General features: G+C 50.3%; 6 protein-coding genes across 6 annotated transcripts; 3 read left to right on the forward strand and 3 right to left on the reverse strand.

The window, feature by feature from the left end:
• Positions 1-5,132: 5,132 nt before the first annotated feature.
• Positions 5,133-5,533, forward strand: KY384_008091 (uncharacterized protein; the record flags this gene model as incomplete). Its single annotated transcript, XM_044816580.1, has 2 exons — positions 5,133-5,189; positions 5,249-5,533. 2 exons carry the CDS (start codon positions 5,133-5,135, stop codon positions 5,531-5,533), a joined length of 342 nt encoding a protein of 113 aa, XP_044665945.1.
• A 754-nt stretch (positions 5,534-6,287) lies between these two features.
• On the reverse strand, positions 6,288-6,811 carry KY384_008092 (uncharacterized protein; the record flags this gene model as incomplete). Its single annotated transcript, XM_044816581.1, has 2 exons — positions 6,288-6,688; positions 6,763-6,811. The coding sequence occupies 2 exons, from the start codon at positions 6,809-6,811 to the stop codon at positions 6,288-6,290; spliced, it is 450 nt and encodes a 149-aa protein (XP_044665946.1).
• Positions 6,812-7,111: 300 nt separating this feature from the next.
• Positions 7,112-9,265, forward strand: KY384_008093 (uncharacterized protein; the record flags this gene model as incomplete). Its single annotated transcript, XM_044816582.1, has 1 exon — positions 7,112-9,265. One exon carries the CDS (start codon positions 7,112-7,114, stop codon positions 9,263-9,265), a length of 2,154 nt encoding a protein of 717 aa, XP_044665947.1.
• Positions 9,266-11,392: 2,127 nt separating this feature from the next.
• On the reverse strand, positions 11,393-12,534 carry KY384_008094 (uncharacterized protein; the record flags this gene model as incomplete). Its single annotated transcript, XM_044816583.1, has 2 exons — positions 11,393-12,057; positions 12,108-12,534. 2 exons carry the CDS (start codon positions 12,532-12,534, stop codon positions 11,393-11,395), a joined length of 1,092 nt encoding a protein of 363 aa, XP_044665948.1.
• Positions 12,535-12,968: 434 nt separating this feature from the next.
• RIB1 (GTP cyclohydrolase II) lies at positions 12,969-14,033 on the reverse strand (the record flags this gene model as incomplete). The annotated part of the gene is made up of 1 exon (XM_044816584.1): positions 12,969-14,033. One exon carries the CDS (start codon positions 14,031-14,033, stop codon positions 12,969-12,971), a length of 1,065 nt encoding a protein of 354 aa, XP_044665949.1.
• A 3,675-nt stretch (positions 14,034-17,708) lies between these two features.
• KY384_008096 (uncharacterized protein) lies at positions 17,709-19,607 on the forward strand (the record flags this gene model as incomplete). Its single annotated transcript, XM_044816585.1, has 1 exon — positions 17,709-19,607. The coding sequence occupies one exon, from the start codon at positions 17,709-17,711 to the stop codon at positions 19,605-19,607; it is 1,899 nt and encodes a 632-aa protein (XP_044665950.1).
• Positions 19,608-19,786: the final 179 nt, after the last annotated feature.

Here is a 19,786-nt window from a genome sequence, read left to right on the forward strand (position 1 = left end):
GCTCTTCCCCTCTCCCACCGTGACAAATAAGACGAATAATCCATCCAAATCTTCAGACGCGTCACGGACCTCGTCCTCCCTCTTACAACCATCTACAAACCCACCCTCACCACCACCACCACTCTACCACCACGCCCCCCTTATAATGTCAACCCAAAACCCAACAAACCACACCACCACCACCACCACCTCCTCCTCCTCCTCCTCTTCTTCCTCCTCTTCCTCCTCATCCTGGTCAGCACCCCATCCCTCCCCCTCAGCAGCCAGCCACACACAACCCTACTACACACCCTCCTCCTCCTCCTCCTCGTCGAGCACGCATCTGAAACCCCACCCCCACCCCCAGCAACACGCCGCCCAGCCGACAATGATGCACGGGAAACCACAACAGCAGGGCCCAGGTCCGGGGGCGGGGATGGGAGCGGGGGCCAATACTGCATCATAGCCGAAGCAGCGAAGAAAGCCGAGATGGCGGTAATGATGCGGGATTTTGGCGAGGTCGCGATATGAACCCTGCAGTCCTCGTTTCTTCCTAGGATTCATATATATACATATGCCTTTGATTGTCCTGGTGCGGAGGATGTGGAAGGGAAGAGCTGCGGTGAGGTGGGAGGTGGGCGGTGGGCGGGGATGGGATTTGCGTTGGGTACTGGGTGTGGTGGAAGAAGGGGAGGATGTGGGGGAAAGTCTGGAGGAAGTCACGCTGCCGATGGGGTGGGGTGGGGTGGGCGTTCAAGAGAAGGAGGAGATGGGTAGCGTTGGGACTGGTGTTTGATTGAGTGGACTCTCCCCCGGGCCCCCCCCCGGTCTCTCATTTCATATAGAGACGGTGGTGGAGGGCACAGATCCCACATTTAATTACACCCGCTAATAATAGTCAGCCAATTCATCTTCTTCGCACCATCCTCGCTTCCCCCCCCCCTTTTCCCCTTTCCATCACCTCGTCCTCTTACTCCGCTTTCGCCCGTTCCCTTATCTCCCCCCCTTCCCCTCCCCCTCTTCCCGCCTCAAACTCAACCACGCCCCAACCACGCCCCAACCCTCTCAAAGCCCGCTCCACCTTCACGACTCCATCCCCTCGCCTCCACCATGCAGCCGTAGGTTTTTTCGAGGCGAGTGAGCTAGGTGTCGGTTTATACTTGCTTGCTTACTTGCTGGGTTTTTGGTGGGCCATGATGGGCGAGATTGGGGGGATGACAGGGGGAGGGGGGGGAGGGGTTTTGTGGGTGTGCGTTGCGGGGGGTGGGTTGAAGAGAGGAAGGAGCAGTTGAGAGGCGAGGGGGAAGGAGAGGAAGGGAGGGGAGGGGAGGGGAGGGGAGGAGTAAAGTGCGCGGCTGAGCAAGATTTTCGGGTGGGCTTGTGAGGGTGTTTGTGGTCGGGTGCACATTAGGGATGTGCTGGATATGTGTGGGGATGGGTGGGGATGGGTGGGGATGAGGTCAGGGGTTTGGGAAGATGCTGGATGGTCTGTCCCGCAGGAGCAGATGTTGGAGAGGTACTGATCCAGGAGGAGCTTGGGGTTTGGGGGTTGGAGACTTGATGTGGTAGTGAAGCGTGCGAACAAGTATGGACGACGTTGACACATTTTTGCAATGGTCGGAATGTGGAGGATACTTGCTGCATCTGTGGATTGGAGATGGAATGTTGAGAGACTAAGTGGGCGGAGATTAGAGATGTTGCATAGAGAACACAGATAGGAGGAGGGCAAAGACACTGTGGAAAGAAGTACTTAGTCCTCGTTTTGCTGGTGCAATCGTTACAGCTATTGATGATAGATGATATATAGCTTTCAAGTGAGGCGACGAGCTTTGCAGTCATCATGATCGTTTAGGCGTCGTTGGCTCACTAATCACATTGTTAGCTTGTTTCTTTCTTCTAATGCCCCATGAAGCCCGCGTGTACCCTTCTTACCATTCAAATTCTTTGTATACTTCGGCTCTCCTCCGTCTCTTCCACAACTGGCCGGCATTGGTCGCTGTTGATGAAGTGTTTGAAAGCAAGGTTTGAAGTGTACGGGTCTCTACCACAATAATGTTTCAATTCGTTGCGAAGCGCTGAGATTCAGATGGCTGGCCAGATGGCTGGAGGCAATATGATCGATGGAGTCTTGCGATTGGATTCTCGTGATCGAGAGCCCGTGATTTCATGAAGCAGCAGCCAAATGAACCTGATTTGGCCGACTGCTGAGGGCCGTAACGCCAACTTTTCTTTCGAATTCAGATCCTAGGGTGAAATTTGATATGTTTTTCTGTCAAAAGGGTGAAATCTTCCCAACACGAGGTATTGCACAGTCTCGAAGTGGGATCAGGTCCTGCCGGCATGCGTATTCTCCCTTCTCACCATCTTCTTCCTTGATCACGGCCCCTGGTCCGTTAAGTTGGCAAACCCTTCTTTTGATTCTCTCAAGTTGCACATGGTCAAGACAGTAAATGCAGTAAATTTCCCGACATCGAACGCATATGAATCGCTGGAGTTGCTTGGTATTTTCACTGCAAAGTCGTTAGCCTGTACTGCTGAAATTTGGTCATGAGCTGTCCTACTATTTGTCACTGCAGCCCCAGCAAGGCGCCGTACTATTGACTATCCCCAATGAGGTGTCGACGTTGGACTGGAATAGCTTATACATATCTTCGTGAGGGCATGAAGTATCCCTTGCGATCTTCGGTACCAGTATCTTTTTACCATAAAGCTTGGCTAGATAACAGTACTCTTTGTTTTCGAACATAATATAAGGCGAGGTTGGACTCCTGATATGTGCAGAGGAAGATTGCTCCGTCAGTGAAGGAGAGTTGATTCGGGGTCGTGGTTTGGCTTGACCGCGATAGGGTACAGGCGTTTGATCACATCGATATTCACCTTGCTCTCCATCATTGTCAATTTGTGGGGGCAAGCTGAATCTAGCCCGCCACAGGTTCCATTGACGCCTTCTCAGTATATGATCTTGACATGGCGCGCAGTACAAGTTGCCGCAGGTACAGCACTTGAACCGTATCAACAGCTTTGTGTCTAGACTGTAAACAATCAGCTTCTAAGTAATGCAGAGCCATTGTGTTTCAGCTACTTACTATCTATCTTGACAGCCCCAACACTCGTCGTCCGTATTTTTCGTTGTAGAGGGGGGAACCAAAGAGCATCTCATGTGCTCGCAATATGGGTTCTCAGGAAAACGGGGAACAAGAATCTTCTTTCCCGAGATAGACACAAAGTAGGAATGTTGTTTCATGTCAAAACTCTTCAGCCAAGGTAGCCTCTCCCTCTGCCAGTCAAGTAGTATTTTGGACAACGCATCATCCAGGTTGTTCCAGCAACGGCCACCTCGGAGGTTCATTTCTGTCATGGGGCTGACCGATGTCATTGAGGTGGGCTTAGACTTTGCGGTATCGTATGAAAGGTCCGACTCGCTGTCGCTGCTCGGTTCTGAAGCTAACGTTGAGGAGGTAGAGATGATGGGTTCGCTGCTCTTCTTCACTGGAGCCTCAGGCGATGGAGGCTGATCATAATGGTTCAACATAGCTCTCTCGCCAAAGCGAACTGTGGCAGCAAAAACACCAATGAGCTAAGCCATCATTCGTAGAAGAGGACACTCACATATGTATTTATGCTCGGCGGATGCCATGGTTCATGGGGCTAGTTGCTGGTAGCTGTGGACAACTGAACCTCACTTGTAGAGCAAGGCTAGCAGCTTGCGCGAGAGACCGGGCGACTGGATCCTCGCACAGCATATCCTTCTATCTCTCATCCGTAAGAGCAGCGCGCAAAAGCATCATATCCACCTAGTGTGTAAAATGACCGGTGATTATGACGTTGTCGATGCTCATGACGATTAAAAACTCGTCGAAAGAGTAAGAACTCAGATGCCCCGCCATGAGAGGCATAACACTCCAAGGTATATACCTTCGTCATCATCATCGGACGGTGATGGCGTGTAGTGCCAGTCTTCCCAACGTCACAAACTTTTGTACAAATCGATCATCGTTCAGTCTGGACCGTTTAGCACTGGTCGGCAGATGCGCAATGACATTCGCTACATGAGCGAATGTCACTGCCGAGGGCACATGCTCGTGTTGAAATGTTGAGGCCGCGAGAAGATCTGATTATGTGAATAGGAGGGTTTGGAAAGTGAGGCAGCGCCTGAGTATTTCTCAGGAGCGACGTCAGCCTTATGAAAAAGCAAGAGATTATGGCTCATCTTTGATCTTTCGACTCAGCCATAGCTTTCGGCCAGTTGCAGTAAAATCCTATTCATAACCATGTGCTCCGTTGTGATGGCAGCTACAAATCCATCCTTGAGAATGTGAACGGGCAGAGTGTCAGGCAACTGATTGAAAAGTAGGCAAAGATTTCCTTCACTTCATTCCCACTAGCGGGAGACTACAGCTTGATGGCGAATAGGAGGTGGTGATTGTACAAGACCCCTCCACACCTCTTCTGTCCCTCAAGTTTGACAAAAAATCAGGCAGACATCTTTTCATCCATCATTCGGAGCGAGATCGCAATAGTGAGCGCAGAATGAAGTCGTTGAGACATACGTTGACTATTTTTTTACCGCTGGCGAGTTGCTCGGACATTTTCATTGCTACCGTCAAGCTGATTCTCCCTAGGTGCTAGTGGGGTTGCTAATCCCAGCAGGGTCAGTCATCGACATGTGGTGTAGGCTACTGACTAAGTCAAGCAGGATAGCCTTACATGTCGTCCAAAACATGAGTCTACCTGGCTCAAATGGAGTCGGTGTCGCAGCTTTACTTCTCCCTATCCTTACTGGCATGGGACCACTTGGCGTTCAACTATTCACACGCAGCCGCAACAGGATGACCCCCAAGCTCAATTCAACATTGATTATCGTAGCTTTGTATATCTTTCTCATCATTTACGACACTGCTATTGCGTCCCTAGCACTCACGCGCATGGCTCCACTGGATGTACTGCACTGCCAGTTGAGGAATAGATGGGAGAGTTGGTGGCGCCTCAAAGATGCAAGCACCATCCGTAGGATTCAAGATCGCCACAACTGTTGCGGCTTCAACTCTCTCCAAGACATGGCTTGGCCATTCCCCAATCGTGATCGATCGACGAATGCATGTCATGCAACGTTTGGCAGAGACGAGAGCTGCTTTGAGCCGTGGTTGAGAGACATGAGGGTGGCAGCTGGTTTGATGCTTTTGGTAGCTGTTGTAGCATTCTTAGTGCAGGTCAGTGCATTGCGAGTGAACTTGCTAGGGACAAACAGGGCACTGACCTTCTGTTGCAGATGGCGTTGCTCCTGACCAATCGCGAATTTAACTTCCTTCATCACAATGCCATTATCGGACACGGGTCAATTGAAGGAGATGCTGAGAATGACGAAGAGAACGATCGTGCTGATACCGGCCCGAAGAGGCGGCTGGAGTACAATTACAGTGATGAGCCTAGAACAAATCAGCAGATAGAGGATTCACGGACATCTGAACAGACCGACGATCGAAGGCATCACAGTGGTCCGATTGTGCAGCCCTCAACGCTCCGTGGTGAAGGCAACGAGTGGACAGACACTTGATAGGCAGGACTCACCACATAGCCAATGACTGATGATCAGCCCTCAGCTACGGCTCTGTGCGGCTATTTATGTAGTGGGGAATGAATGAAGCCATGAGACATTGCCATGATTGATACGAGGCAGATTGACATTCAAGGGAACAAGCCGTACAGAGGAAGATAAAAGACATGAGGAAGTGGAGTGAAGCAGACATTGGACCTCGATTTCGGCTTCTGTAGACCCTAATGTGGGCCATTGAGTGGTCTTAAATGACGTGGCAGATAATATAATGCTTAATGAGCTCGTCACATGACTCAATTCATCAAACGTTGACAAGTCTTTAGCCATTGTTATTCTGTTCCTAGTATTAGGAGGGTAACGCCATACCAACAAAGATTGCTGGTTTGGTCACATCATGTTCACGATAGCTAGTGACCGACGTCAAAATTTGGTGCTCTTGAAATAAGATGGTGTGAACTTGCCCAAGAGTTCCAATCGCGCCTGGCGACATCAACAGCTTCGACGCAATATCGTAAGGCTGCCGCAACCATCGTCTGATAAAAGCCCGCAAAATCAAGCTGTGTGCGACCTGCATGCCACGTCAAATCGATACCATCACTGCTAGAGCCAGCATACGATTACAACATTATGCCTCCCGCCCCACATATGGCGAGCGTGAATCCTGTGAATCTGATCGATGATGTTGTCCAGCCTGTCAGTAACCTCTTGCGATGTTCTGAAAAATTACAAATATCAATCAAAATCAAACTTCACATTAAACAGGGCACGAGTGGGGCAGATCGTACTCGCCCTCGCGCAAATCAGCCCCGTCGTCCCAATCGATGTCCCAGACCTGGTTCTGCAATTCACGAATCTGCCTCTTACCGAAAAGTGCAATTCTGCCAAAGTCCCACTCTGCGATATATTCTGTTAGGGTAGCCTTGAATGGAATTCTCAGATCATTGCCATGACGACCGTCTGCGAAGAGGAGCTCAAAGGTACGCCTGGCTCGTTTCCGCGGGCTAATCCATGCCTGAGCGACGTTTGCTGGATCGATCAGCTTGCCAGGGCCAACGAGCTTGATACGGGTGGCCACCACTTGGCTTTCCCCTGCTGGGGTGAGTTCAGGGTCGGTTCCCCCTGGGAAGAGGCCGTTTTTGGTATCTTCGGTCTCACCTGAAGGTGAACGTGTTATTTAATTGTACGCATGAATACGTGAATGGGATTTAGGTAGAACCTGAGATAATTACCGTGACAGATGAGGAAGACACGCGGAGTTGTGGCGTCTGGGTCAGACATGATAGAGCGTTAAATGTACTATCTGAAGTAGATGCAAATTGAATCAATAGAGATGGATCTATAAACAGAGTGCTCTTGTAAGAGGAACCGGACGATATTTGAGTTCCGCATGTTGACAATCCCCCACTGGTTGCCTAGAGTAATAAATTCTCATCGAAGAAGGAGCCAAGGTCCACTTCTATCAACGTCGTCAAAGAAATCGACTGTTGTATTTAAGTCCGATAATGTCCGGACGAAATACCTCGGATTGATTATTTTCTTCTCACAGACAACAAAGTCAAACATATGTGAGTTGCGAAGATGTCAGGTGATTCCTGGCAAAAAGGTCCCTTAGGAGGGACGTTGGAGCACCATAGAGAAAGGCACGCGGAAGGTACTGGCTGGGAACGGGGCATGTCAAATTGGGACGCTGTAAGGAAAGAGATGCGAGTCGAGGATTCGACTTTCCCATCCACACTGTCAATCTCCCAGCTGAACTCGTTGCATCTACTACTGGAATGGTGGGAAGGCGAATGGCAAGACCGGTCAATTATGATACGGACAGAAGAGGTCCTCGAGCGACATGCGAATAGCGATGAGAGGGATGAGAGAATCCCTCAGGCGCTTGATCTTGGCATTTCTGCATATCATGAAAGGCTTTTCAATCTTCTACTATATGAATTCTACTTTTACGGACAAAGCACCGCTGCTCCGATTCAATTGCGACGTCACCAAGCCTCATTGATTGCAGCTTGTCAGCGTCTGGCAAATTCTGTCCTCATGCTGCGAGATCTTTCCACTTCAACTCCTGCGATCATTCACAATCATACCACAGATAAAGTGTTGGACGCAGAGGATGTCAGCCAACCGAAAGGGGCCATTATCGAGGCCTGCCCCTGGCTACCAGAAGACTCCAAAAGGGGATTGCCTTATTTTCTCTGGGACATCAACGAGCAGAAGACTGTTCGTGTCGATGAATTAGAAAATAGACCGGCATATACTGTCGTGAGCCATACATGGGGTCGCTGGCGAATCCAAGACGAGGGAGCCAATATCCCAGGTGTTTCCTGGAAAGTCCCTCGAAATACTAAGTTTAATGTAGAGAATCTACCAAACTTCATGAAAACCCGTCAGTCAGAATTTCTGCCGACTACATATCTATGGTTTGATCTTCTTTGCATTCCACAAGATGGGTCAGAGCTTGCAGACATCGAAATTGCGAGACAGGCAGCTATCTTTGGTGGAGCCACAAGAGCAACGATTTGGCTCAATGACATTGACGACTGGAGTGGAATACAATTGGGTCTCCAGTGGCTTGCTCTTCAGTACCTTCAAGTCAGTGCTCCGACGCTATACGATGTCGAAGCAACCCTGAAAGAATTACAAGAAAGCCCGGATTTTTCGACTGAACTATTTGAATCTTTTGAGCATGCAAGTTCCACTACTGGGACAGGACAAAAGCCCAGCGGCTGGTTTACATCTTTATGGACCCTTCAAGAATCATTTCTCAGACCCGAGATGATATTTTGTAATCGTCAATGGGAGATATTGAGGATATGTAATCACCCAAAGGCGCCAGCTGTCACGTTGGACTCCATACTAGCATTAGTCGATTTCGAGAAAAGGAATGCTTCGATTGAAAATATGGAAGACACGATACCCACCGCCAACGAAATCACAGCCTTGATTCACCACACCCGATTCGACTCCCTTCTTGAATACAGCCCCCTGACAGCTTTGAACATGGCTTCTCGTCGCCAATGTTCTGAAGGACGAGCTGAAGGCATCATGTCAGTACTCGGTGCAACGTCTTGGTTCAAACAGACCAGCCGGAGTGAGAGGGAAAGCAATCTCGTTTTTGCCCAGTACCCGATTGACTTTCTGCGAGAGATTCGGAATGTGCTCGGGACCAACTTCTTCACCTCCTACTATGGCAACTGTTGCTTCTGGGACATCTTCAAACTCAATGAGACAGGAGAAGTCGATGTCATAGTGGCGGGTACTCTCCTGCCATTTGACAATCTCCGCGATGGGTCGAAAGTCATCACACAGATGAGCGCTGCCAATGTCATTGATCATCCTAGTACGTTCACCTGGCAGCTTGACGACGAAGGAATAGTAGTCATGCCCGAGGCCGCTGTCGTCGCATCCACGGAAGAAGATGACGGTTCCAGCTCAGGAAATAGCATTGTCGCAACAATCACTGGACCCTCAGCGGAGGATCAAACTCAAATGGATATCGCACCCCAGACAGACATGAAGCAATGGATGCAAAGCTGTTTCTCGGGCGTGCCTAAATTTGCCCTGTGCTTGCAATACAATTTGAAAGGTTGGAGTCGCGGAGTCATTTTGATGCGAGTCTTTGATGATGAGGACCCACCGAAGACTCTCGCTAAGATCGGCGACTATTACACAGAGGCGACTGGCGACTACGTCGAGCCTTTATCTCGAAAGGTGGATTGGGAAGTGCTGTGAGCCCTCAGAGACTATTTGTAGCTGCCGGAAATACCTATGCAGCCGAAGTTCCACTGGAGAACCCTGAATTTGGTCGACTTCAGAATCGATCTGACAGATATTAACGGGGTTTGAAAACATTTCTCGACAATTCTGGGTCATATCCATGAGAAGAACGATGCCGAGTAAGGTAGACGACAAAGGCCTGGAAATCGTTTTGCAAGCCCGTTTTAATGAAGCCTGTTCATTCCTCCTAGGTGGCTCACCAATGCTGAATGATCAGACCGAGCGACAGCGCTTGATCGCCTTCTTCATACCCAAAACCGCCTCTCATCCATGTGTGAATGACTATCTTCATTCGAACGGTGAAGCAAGCATCCAGAGCCTTGAACGTCTACAAAGAACCAAACAGCCAACAATGCTCTCTATAGACTCGACATCTTTACAGATCGAGCTCTAAAGCAGCACAACGACAAGACTAGTCTCCAACCAGCCGTACACGTCGACACCGTTTACAACGGTTCACAAACCTCGCAGCCCAAGAACGCATACGAATCTTAGCAACCAAGCAGAGCTCTCGATAGTGCCGCGTGCGCATGTGAATCTAGGAAGCGCTATCTACATGCACCCTCGACATGGCGATTAGATTGACAGATTTCGTCGGTTCAGCTTTCTGGGGGACCCTCCCCCCCCTAACCCCACATGTATCTTCAGCTTCTCATTGCAGCGACAAACCCCCCTTCACCCATGCCGCATCATCTTAAAGATCACATAAGCAAAACCCACCAGCCACCAGCCACCAGCCAGCTTTCCAACGCCTCCCTCCCGTCAGTTAAGATCTGGTTTACCAAAATATATCCACCCGCCCGCTCAGTCCATATCCCCACCAGTCCCTCCACCTTACCTTATGTCGCGGGCAAATCCGAGCCTCGCTGCTTAGACGGTAAGGCTCTGCAGTCTCATATTGTTCGTTTTATCTTTCATACTGGCTTGGCTACACATAAATGGTATGGTTACCGTGGGCTCTTCACGCTAGTCCTCTTCATCTTATAGTGAATGAATGCCCGTGGCGTATTCACTACGCGATATGGGGAACTTCAACTTCCCCCCCATCTCCCAAACCCCCTCATTGTCATGACATGTACTATTATTGCTCACAAAGTCAGAATCTTTTGACAACAAGAGCAATAGACTCGAGTTTTTATCTCGGCTAGACCTGCCTCTTCTGTAGATTCCCTGGAAAAAGGGTGAGACGAGTAAGGTGTACCAATGCACTCATCTCTACTGCGGCGGCGGACCCCTGGTCGTTGAAAGAGAGGTGGATGATAAGTTCAGAGTACCTCCGAGTGATATATACAAAATAAAATAGATACATTTCCGCACCGTAAACCCGTGGATCTCTATATCCAAAAAGCCAGTTTAGTCCAGCGCGAGGAAAAGCCCATGTCAAGTGCACGGTTGGCAAAAAAACCTAGAGCATATGCTGCAAGTGTGACCCCCAGAATGACTATCCAAAACGAAGACACACGCTTTGCTCCATGCCATCAAATTCCAGACAACTTGTCCGCCTTCCAACTCCAGAAAGGCACCCTATAAACAGCCCTTGCACGCTGCAGCCCAATTTAAAGACATTAGACCGCCGGGAAGAACTCAATATGCAAACCCTATTCAATTCGGCCTCCTTGAGTCAGCAATCCTCGCCGTATCAGCCAGTCTTGGATGCGCCTTAGCGAACGCAGGCCCAAGACTCCAATTACTCAGATTATACAAATGCTCTTCGAAGCGCGGATTCAGCGACAACACAGTCGTTTCAGTTGCAGGATCTGAGTGGCGAAGCAGAATATCATCCGGAGAGAAGGGCCAGTTCAGGGAGACGGTGGTGGTGTAGGGGATGAAGAATTCGTCAAAGGGCGTGTTTTGGTGAACGCCGCCGGATATCATGCGTTCCCGCATGTGTGGCCATGGTAGATAGTCAACCCACATTGGATGCTCGATGAAGAGGGCAGAGGGTCGTGGAGTGTACCATTCAGGTAGTCTGTCGTAGTTTTCTTGTGTAGGGTGCACTTGCCAGCGCATGAAGAGGAACATGACATGTCTGTTTAGGGAAGGGCGGTTAGCGCTAGTCTCAAGGCGCAAACGTGTGATCACCTACAGAATTGCGACCTGCTCGGGCCTGGTGTCGATAGAAGGGAACGTGTGGAGCATATCCGTGAATACCCTGGACAGAGGATGCGCCGTGGATCTAGGATTCGGCTCAATGAGAGAAATGAAGCTTGGATTGGGAGGCCCAGCTAATTCTGCAATGGGGATACCGCTCATTGCCTGTCTTCGGTTGTCGCTGAGGAAGTCGAGGAAAAGCGTATCCAGAGGACATGAGGTTACGGTATTGCGGGGTGGCATGGCGTATGGAGGTAATGCGACTCCCCTTGCATCCAAGCCGACCGTTCTCACAGCGAGTGGGTCTTGAGGCAGTACTTCTGCAGTGACTGACCCAGACCGTGCTCGTTGCTGCATTTGATGTTCTCGACTATTGTGTCTGCTCCTTGACATCACAGCGTCAATTCCCATCTTATCGTCGATTGGCCGATTGCGCAGGCCAAAAGCATTGAGCTGAGGTAACATGCCAGGTAGAAAGTTAGGCTGCGGGATTGGGGGGGTGTGCTTCGTTGTCGAAGGTGATGCACTGTAATTCGACCCTGTAGATGCGGAGCTTCGGACTGAAATAGGTTCATTGAATACAGTAGCTGGAGAGGGAATGGTGAGGGGAGCCGTTGCGGTTGTGGAAAATGGAGGTAGAGTGACCTCCGCTGGCTCTGTGACGTTTCAGCAGATGACATCAATCGACGACGATGCGGTGCCTTACGATTGAGGACATTTGCGATCGGAAAGCTCTGCTGAGCCAGGTTGGCAATGGAACTCAACTTCCTCTTCAGCTCCTCGTTCTCCGCAGCGACAAGCTCTTTCTCCCGCACGACATCCTGTAGGTCCACGAAAGGGTCCTGAGATGTCAGCTCTTGGATTCGCTTTTCCAAAGTCTCGATCTGATTCCTCGTTCTCTCCCGGATGGCACGCTGTGCTTCGCGGTCATTTGCTCGTTTTTTCTGAAGCTGCTCAGGTGTGAGATTAGATACACCTCTTGATGTGGCTCCAGAGATCCGCCGTCGCTTGGTGACAGTCGAGGTTGGTGGGACAGACCCATTGGTGGGTTGGGTGGGAGAAGGAGGTATCAGTGGGGGGGCTGGTGGGTACAGATTGTTTGTTTGACCTATGAACGCATGCGGCGCGTCCATTGGTCTCGCCGCTGCCCTTACTCACGGCAGATGGGGTCTATCGGGTGCATATGACTCGTGAAGGTTCAGTGTGATGCATGTCCGAGTCAGGGCAGTGGAGAACCGCAGCGGAAAGCCCATGCAGCTAGCCTAGAATAGCGCTTATCTGCTTTAGGAAGGCGAAGGCAAGTGAACTCGGCAATCATCAATTGACATGATTATTTTGGCGTTGCTATATACAATATACACACTATTCCTGTGGGTTAGCCGGGCTTGCATGACAGATTTTCCGCATATCATGCTCATCAGCCACGTTCACAAAACCATAAGTTCCCAATCCAGAGAACCTTTATCCCAAAATGCCATAAACACCTCCGCCATGTTTTTCGTCGCTTATCATATATCCAAATGGCATCATATCTCAGTATTCATATATGCAACAGCATTTTCAGACATCACTCGATCATATGTCCCATCTTGCCAATTTTTGTCCTCAGATATGCATCGAGTTCCTTGCCCGCAACACCGCTCTGTCCATGCGTCTTCCATGCAATTGGCACCATCGCCATTCGTTCCTTGACCAACACCTCTCGATTTGGCCCCTCCACAGCTCTAATCTTATCCGGGTTATTCGTCAAAAGTTTGATGCCATCTTGCCCTCCGAGTCCAAGGTCCATCAGCATAGCCGTAGCAAGCCCATAGCTTCTCGCATCTGCCGGGTGCCGTAGCATCAGGTTTGCCTGTACAGTATCATTCCCCAGGTCTTGCAGGTTGTAAGCCTTCAGCTTCTCTCCTAATCCAATCCCACGTCCCTCCTGCCGGAGATACACAATGACACCGTTCTGGGTAGTCGACAGACTCATCAGCCTAGCCGCTTCATCAAGCTGCTCCCCGCAGTCGCAGCGGGCCGACCATGCTGTCTCGCCGGTATAGCATTCCGAGTGTATCCTCACTAGAGGCAGTGCTTCCTTCTTGCCTTGTGCAGTGTGCCAATGTACATCTTCTAACGGGTTCGGCCGTACCTCAGGACTTTGTGGGTCATAGCGACTGCTTATTCTACCAGGATGTAACCGACCAGTGTATGCGCCGCGAATCATGCGGTCCATCTCGGTTTCGCCGGGTCGTGGCGCGTCGAGCGAGCGAGACCGAATGTTTGAGCCAAAAACAATGGCAAGGTGCTCTTTGTCATCGACATTGTTGTGGTAGAGGTGTAGAAACATTTCGGAGCCCGAAGTGGTGGGTATTCGTGCGCGGACTACGCATTCTACTTGAGGGAGTTGGTCAAGGAGCCGAGGTGGCGGCTGGGAGGAGGTGTCGACTGGAATTGAACGAGGTGACTTCCGTTGCGAGGGAGTTTCGGAGCCAGGCGTCGAGGGAGGTGTGAATGCTGGACTGATGAGGGTTGGTGGTGGATGTTTGGGCACGTCATCCTTGTGAGTCAGATTGAAGCCAGAGACGTCTTGAGGGATGTAAGGGCGGGGAGAGAATAGCGGAGAGGCGTGAGAGGGAAGATTAGGCATTTTGTGAATCGCGAGGGTCACCTCATCAATGGAATGTGATACATATCGACGTTGAAGGTCAATTGACTGAGAACAGGGCAAATGACGATTGGTAAGACGGCCGGTGAACGGCGTGCCGAGGAAATCGGAGTCAAAGTCTTGGCAAAAATGACATAATTTATACGCCTTCTTTACGATGCTAATCAGAGTCTGTGTTATTGCATCAAGCTTGATCATGCCATTAACGATCATACCATCGATCTCATCTCTCGACGTTTCGGTGGGTAGACGCTGCCGACATCCGGCTGTTGGAGATTCACTGGAACGACGTAATATCGAAGACCAGAGTATCCAACCAGTGCCTTGAGTCTTGAAAGTCGCCAGAATGACTCCCGCTGATCTGACGTGGGAGAGGGCGTATTTGCTGCCAATTGCATTTATTTATTTCGTGCTTTTGTTGGCTTCTCTCTCACTTGCATTAGGGTGAGTGCCGCTTTGATTCGCGTGGCTTGCTACAATTGATGCGAGTGAGGGCGACAGTCACTCCATTATGTTTGAGAATCGATGCCTATCTATATAGCCTCAAAGACGGGCAGGCAGGCTTTTGAGCCTACGCTTGATCGACCTTGGCCATCACAGCCTTCATTCGAAAAAGCATTTCTACCCCCACCATCCCCACAATTTCATGTCCCTTGCATTCAGCCTTGCCATCTTTCGACGCGCACTGCCCCATTGCCTTCGCCGATGCCTACTACTTCACTTGAATGCATGGAGTGGCCGCTGTGGGCACTGTCTAATGATCAAAACGAATAGCTCCTTGTATTTTGCTCACATGATTTAGTGCATCCAGCGTGGCCTTCGATACTTAATCTAGTATCTCAATTATGAATAGCGTTCGGTCGGAACATGTGCAGCATGGGATACAGAGCTGGATCGACTATGACCGACCTTGGCTTTTTCGTAACTAGGGAAGGGTCTCTAGCCTTGCCATTCGAATGAATATACGAGAGTCGTTTATGTCCTCAATCGCTCGATAGGTCGCCAATTCTTGGTCACTGAGTACCATGCATCACTTCTAAGTAATCTCCTAGCTATCGCTTTGACATTGACCGGACCGAGACTCTGGATCTTGATCAAGGCATTCAGCTTTCTTTTGGCCTCTTCCTTTACTGCAGTGAGATCTAGTCTACGACGAAGATTGTCTTTGCAGAATAAGGCTTCCCTTACATTAGGGTCGCTTTATTATGATATGAACGGGACTCGAAGAATAGGCATCCATGCAGGCCAGCAGTTTGAACTCCACATGATTCCTATGAATAGCTTTGTAAGCGAGAGAGTAGAGACAACACGGAGATCGCACTCAGATCTCGGAGCAGCCATCGCGATAGTTGCCAATGCCTGGAAGACCTTGGGGTCGGGCAGAAATCGAACTTTCTAATGTGCGAGATTATCAACATCTCCTCAGACGGGTGTGGCGAAATTTCTTACGTCGCCCACTTGACACTTTGCTATTTGTACTAATTTCAGTGTTGTTTGTTGGAATATTTGTCTCACGTGAGCATACTCATTATTCGCCTGCACTCTTGGTAAACAAATGTTGATGGTCACTTCACTCTACAGAATCCACAGCAAGTGTACTGTCAGCCAATATTGTCAGCGATGCAACGGCACTGGTGTCTGCACCTTTATGCACCTTCCAGTGGGCTTTCTTTGGGGATTCAAATGCTGCTGACTATGGAGCCAAACTTGGAGAAGACGCTTACAATTCCTTCAAGAACCAAAGCATCGGCTTCAGGGAAGAGGAAAGTAAGTGTATGCCCTTTTCCAAGAGAAAGCTGCGCTCTTGATAAAAACCCTGCTCTTGAGTTAGATTCAGGTAACATCGATGCTAAATATCTTGGTGTCAATTTGACACGATCTTATCAAGTTCGACGTACCGCAGTCTGTGCTCCCTTAAGACTAGACGGGACCTACCTTAGGGTGGCTGAAGCTGACCGACCCGAGTCGTATGGGATGATCGACTATTCTGGTCACTTTTATGGGGCACAGAGAAATTTCAGAGTTTCCACAACGTATAGCAATCTTAGCACTATACAATCGGCTGACCCTTTGATGCAATCCCCATGCTAGGTCTAGCTAATTGTATCTATCAAAGGGGGTTATGCAATGCAGCTGAAAGTTTTCCGCAGCTGGCTTTGCTCCAGGATCGAGCTCAAAGTCCGGTAAACACAAGCTACATCACCATGTTTAGGTTGCATTCTTATCAAACAATTTATTCCCGCTTCCGAGAAGACCCAGTGTTCACGGCAACTTCAAGAATGCCATACCCCGACGGATACCATTCCTTTCATCTTTGGAGCGCCTGGCAGAACTTTGAGCTTATACCAGGCATTCTAGGATGTGTGGACAACGCAAGCATTCGCGACTCGACTACAGGCGAAACCTGGGGCTAAACGGCAGCAGCATCTGACCAGCGCCTTGGGTATGGGAACGAAAAAGTTAAGGTAAATGGGCGCACTCTCGCTGTTAATATTGCGGCATATGATGTCTCGAGATGGAAAGATTCCTTTTCAAGCAATTGGAACGGTACAGCCGTAAACAACCAACTCAACGCACGCAGAGCTTGTTCGTACTCTGCTTTCCCGTGCACTCTGGGAATCAACCATTTGCTCCGCATATACCATCTGGAGAACACTTGACTTTCACTCGCGATGCAAAGAAGCTAGGGTATGTGAGAGATTACTCAAGGAACAGTGGAAGACTGGAGCAAGACATCTGTTCCAGACTTCGTTGGCACAGATACAGTTCAGTGTCCTTGACACTGTCCGAGGCAGGGAAAATGTTAGCGTGGTTACGTCCAAGCTTTCGGGTCAGGCGACATCATTTCCTTTAGGAGATGGTGAAAAATCGATTCAATCACCCCCGGGGGATGAGGGCATCTGCAAACTAGCCAAGTTCAACAGCTTTTGTTGGAGGGACGACAGCGTCTGGGGGTTGTTCGGTCTTTTACTCTTTGCTGGTGGTCTCTCCTTGGGTAGTTGCCGTACCAGGGAGAATGAATGATTTCTCGTCGTTGGGTCTAGAAGACTATTTAAATACGTATGATGGACGTGCGAAAGAATGTTGGGACTGCCTCGGGCAAGATTGTGGGCGGCCAAAGTCGACTTCATACGCCGAACACTGGGCTGGGGATGGCAATCTGCTCTACGTGGCTGGCATGCTCGACACAAATTGATGGGCAAGCCTTCTCAAGATGCTCTTAGCGCCTGAGTGATGATGGAATATCACTGTTTTTCAACAACGGATCATCTCCATTGATAAGCCCTGATGCACGCGATCAACCCTAGCGATGAGCTCTTTTCAGGAAGGCTCGACGAAAGACAAGGCCACCACATCTGCCCGGCACATGGGCAGAACCTCACCAACTTTGAAAGCTCAAGCAACTACACATTATGGATCATAGTTCATGTGTAGCCTGTATGTGCTTAAAGTCGCCTCGTTCGGTAAAGACTTCGCGAGAACAGCGATCGACGTCTATCCCAGTCTAGCGTTAGCTCCACGCTTCTTACAAATCAAACCTAAGTCGCTATTCAGCCCTATTCAGACAAGTCCGGCCCAATCAAGTAATTCAGGAAGGATGGAGATATCTTGGCAACCTTGGCAAAGTCTTAACTCCAGCCAAAATAGGTCGTCGGGATGCTCTCAGAAGCTCTCATCAAGCTCTGTCAGTCCAATGACTCCTCAATCAGCGCCGCTCTTGCTGGAGAGCCTACTGCCGCGCCCACCGAGCTATGGCAGCGGCTCTTCGGGCAACAAAAAGCAGCAGCTTCAGGCGTAGACCCCGGCGACAGCGACGCTGCCTTGTCGCAGGAAAGATTGGCTCAGGCACAGAAATGTGGCCATTGGGGGCCTACACAACCGAGCGAGCTCTTCCTCCGCGCATTTTGGAGTGCTATACGATGCCTTGACTATGATATCGGCTCAGGCATGGTCTCGCCCGCCCTCATGGGCAGCTACGGCACTCTACCTTTCACCATCATCGCACCTCTGGCGGACATTGCCCGACACATGTCCAACCTCATTGCCCGAGCTGAGAAAGAAGTCATACTCATCACATGTGTATGGTCGCCTTCGGTCGCCGTGAGACTGGTCCACAATGCTCTGATCGAGCTGTCCAAAAGAGCTGGGGAGAAGAAGCAAAGAGCGGTGGTGAAGATCATGTATGACGCAGCAGGGCCATCGCATGCCTTTAAAGATCGCCAGCACGTCAAATCTGAGACGTACTCTAGCGAGTCAATTGGCCTTCCCAAGCCAGAAGACATTCCAAACCTTGACTTTGAAGTTATGAGCTTCCACAAGATCCTGCTGGGAACCTTGCATGCCAAATTCTTGGTAGTGGACAGGGAAATTGCTTTAATTATGAGTAATAACATGGAAGATAATGACAATATGGAGATGATGGCACAGGTCGAAGGACCTATCGTTGATTCTATCTATGACACTGCACTGGTTACATTGGGAGACGCTTCCTCTGCACCACTACCATGCTTGTCGCTCCCGGCTGAGAAAGCCAGCGAAGACTTCTCAGAGATCTCCGAGAATGTCTACACAGCGCGTGGTACCGCTCGCGAACTGAACGAAGTAGGCATCGATGGTGAAGAGAAGCACTCCCTCCCATCGCACACAGACAAAGACCCCCATTACGACTCCACCCTCTCCGGCGAAATTGACCGCGTGCAAGCTGCCTACGCCACCAAACCAAACGAAAGCCATCTCCAAGCAATAAACCGCCAACTCAACATTGCAGCCCCCAACCCCATCCCACCCTCCGGCCCCGAAATCCCCCCGGGCTCAGAATTCATCCCCTACATCCCCATCTCCGCCACCGCTCCCTGCCCAATCGCCATGGTCTCCCGCGCCCCCTACGGCATCCCCTCCAACGCCAACCTCCTCGTCCCACAGAACGCAGCCTGGCTCTCCCTAATCAGCAACGCGCGGCACTCAATCTTCATCCAAACCCCCGATCTCAACGCCAGCATGTTGTACTCCGCCCTCAAAGAAGCCCTGTCCCGCGGCGTGGAAATCACATACTACGTCTGCCTCGGCTACAACGACGCAGGCGAGTTGATGCCCGGGCAGGGGGGCACCAACGAGCAGTTCGCCTCTCGCTTGACCTCGTCCCTCACGCCCAGCGAACGCGAGAGGCTCACGATCGCTTACTACGTCGGCAAGGACCAGGCTTCTCCAATCCACCACTCGCGCCGCTCAAGATCTTGCCACATCAAACTCATGATCGTGGATGAGTGCGTTGGCGTACAGGGGTCCGGGAACATGGACACGCAGAGTTGGTGCCACAGCCAGGAAATCAACTTGATGGTGGACTCGGGGGAAGTATGCAGGAAGTGGCGGGAGGGAATTGAGCGGAACCAGAACACAGCGAGATTCGGCATCGCGGACAAAGATGGCATCTGGAGGGATCAGAAGGGGGAGGAGGCGCCGGGGGCGATGGGGAATCCGACGAAAGTGGTCGGGTGGATGAAGGGCGTTGTGGGAATGGTGAAGAAGGCGCGGGATAGTGGGAAATTGCATGCTTGAGCTTAGATTGCTCGACGTACGTACGTGTATCTGGCACTTCGACATTTTGGGGAAGTATACAAAATATATATATATCGCACTCGTATATCTGGCACTTTGGAGGGAAGTGCACAAGGCAGCGCACTGTGATGGATATCTATAAAAAGTCTTTTCCACATATCTAGTGTACCAGGTAAGAT

Source organism: Bacidia gigantensis (genome assembly GCF_019456465.1).
Source record: "Bacidia gigantensis strain McMullin 20006 chromosome Unknown contig_295, whole genome shotgun sequence".
Taxonomy (NCBI): Eukaryota; Fungi; Ascomycota; class Lecanoromycetes; order Lecanorales; family Ramalinaceae; genus Bacidia; species Bacidia gigantensis.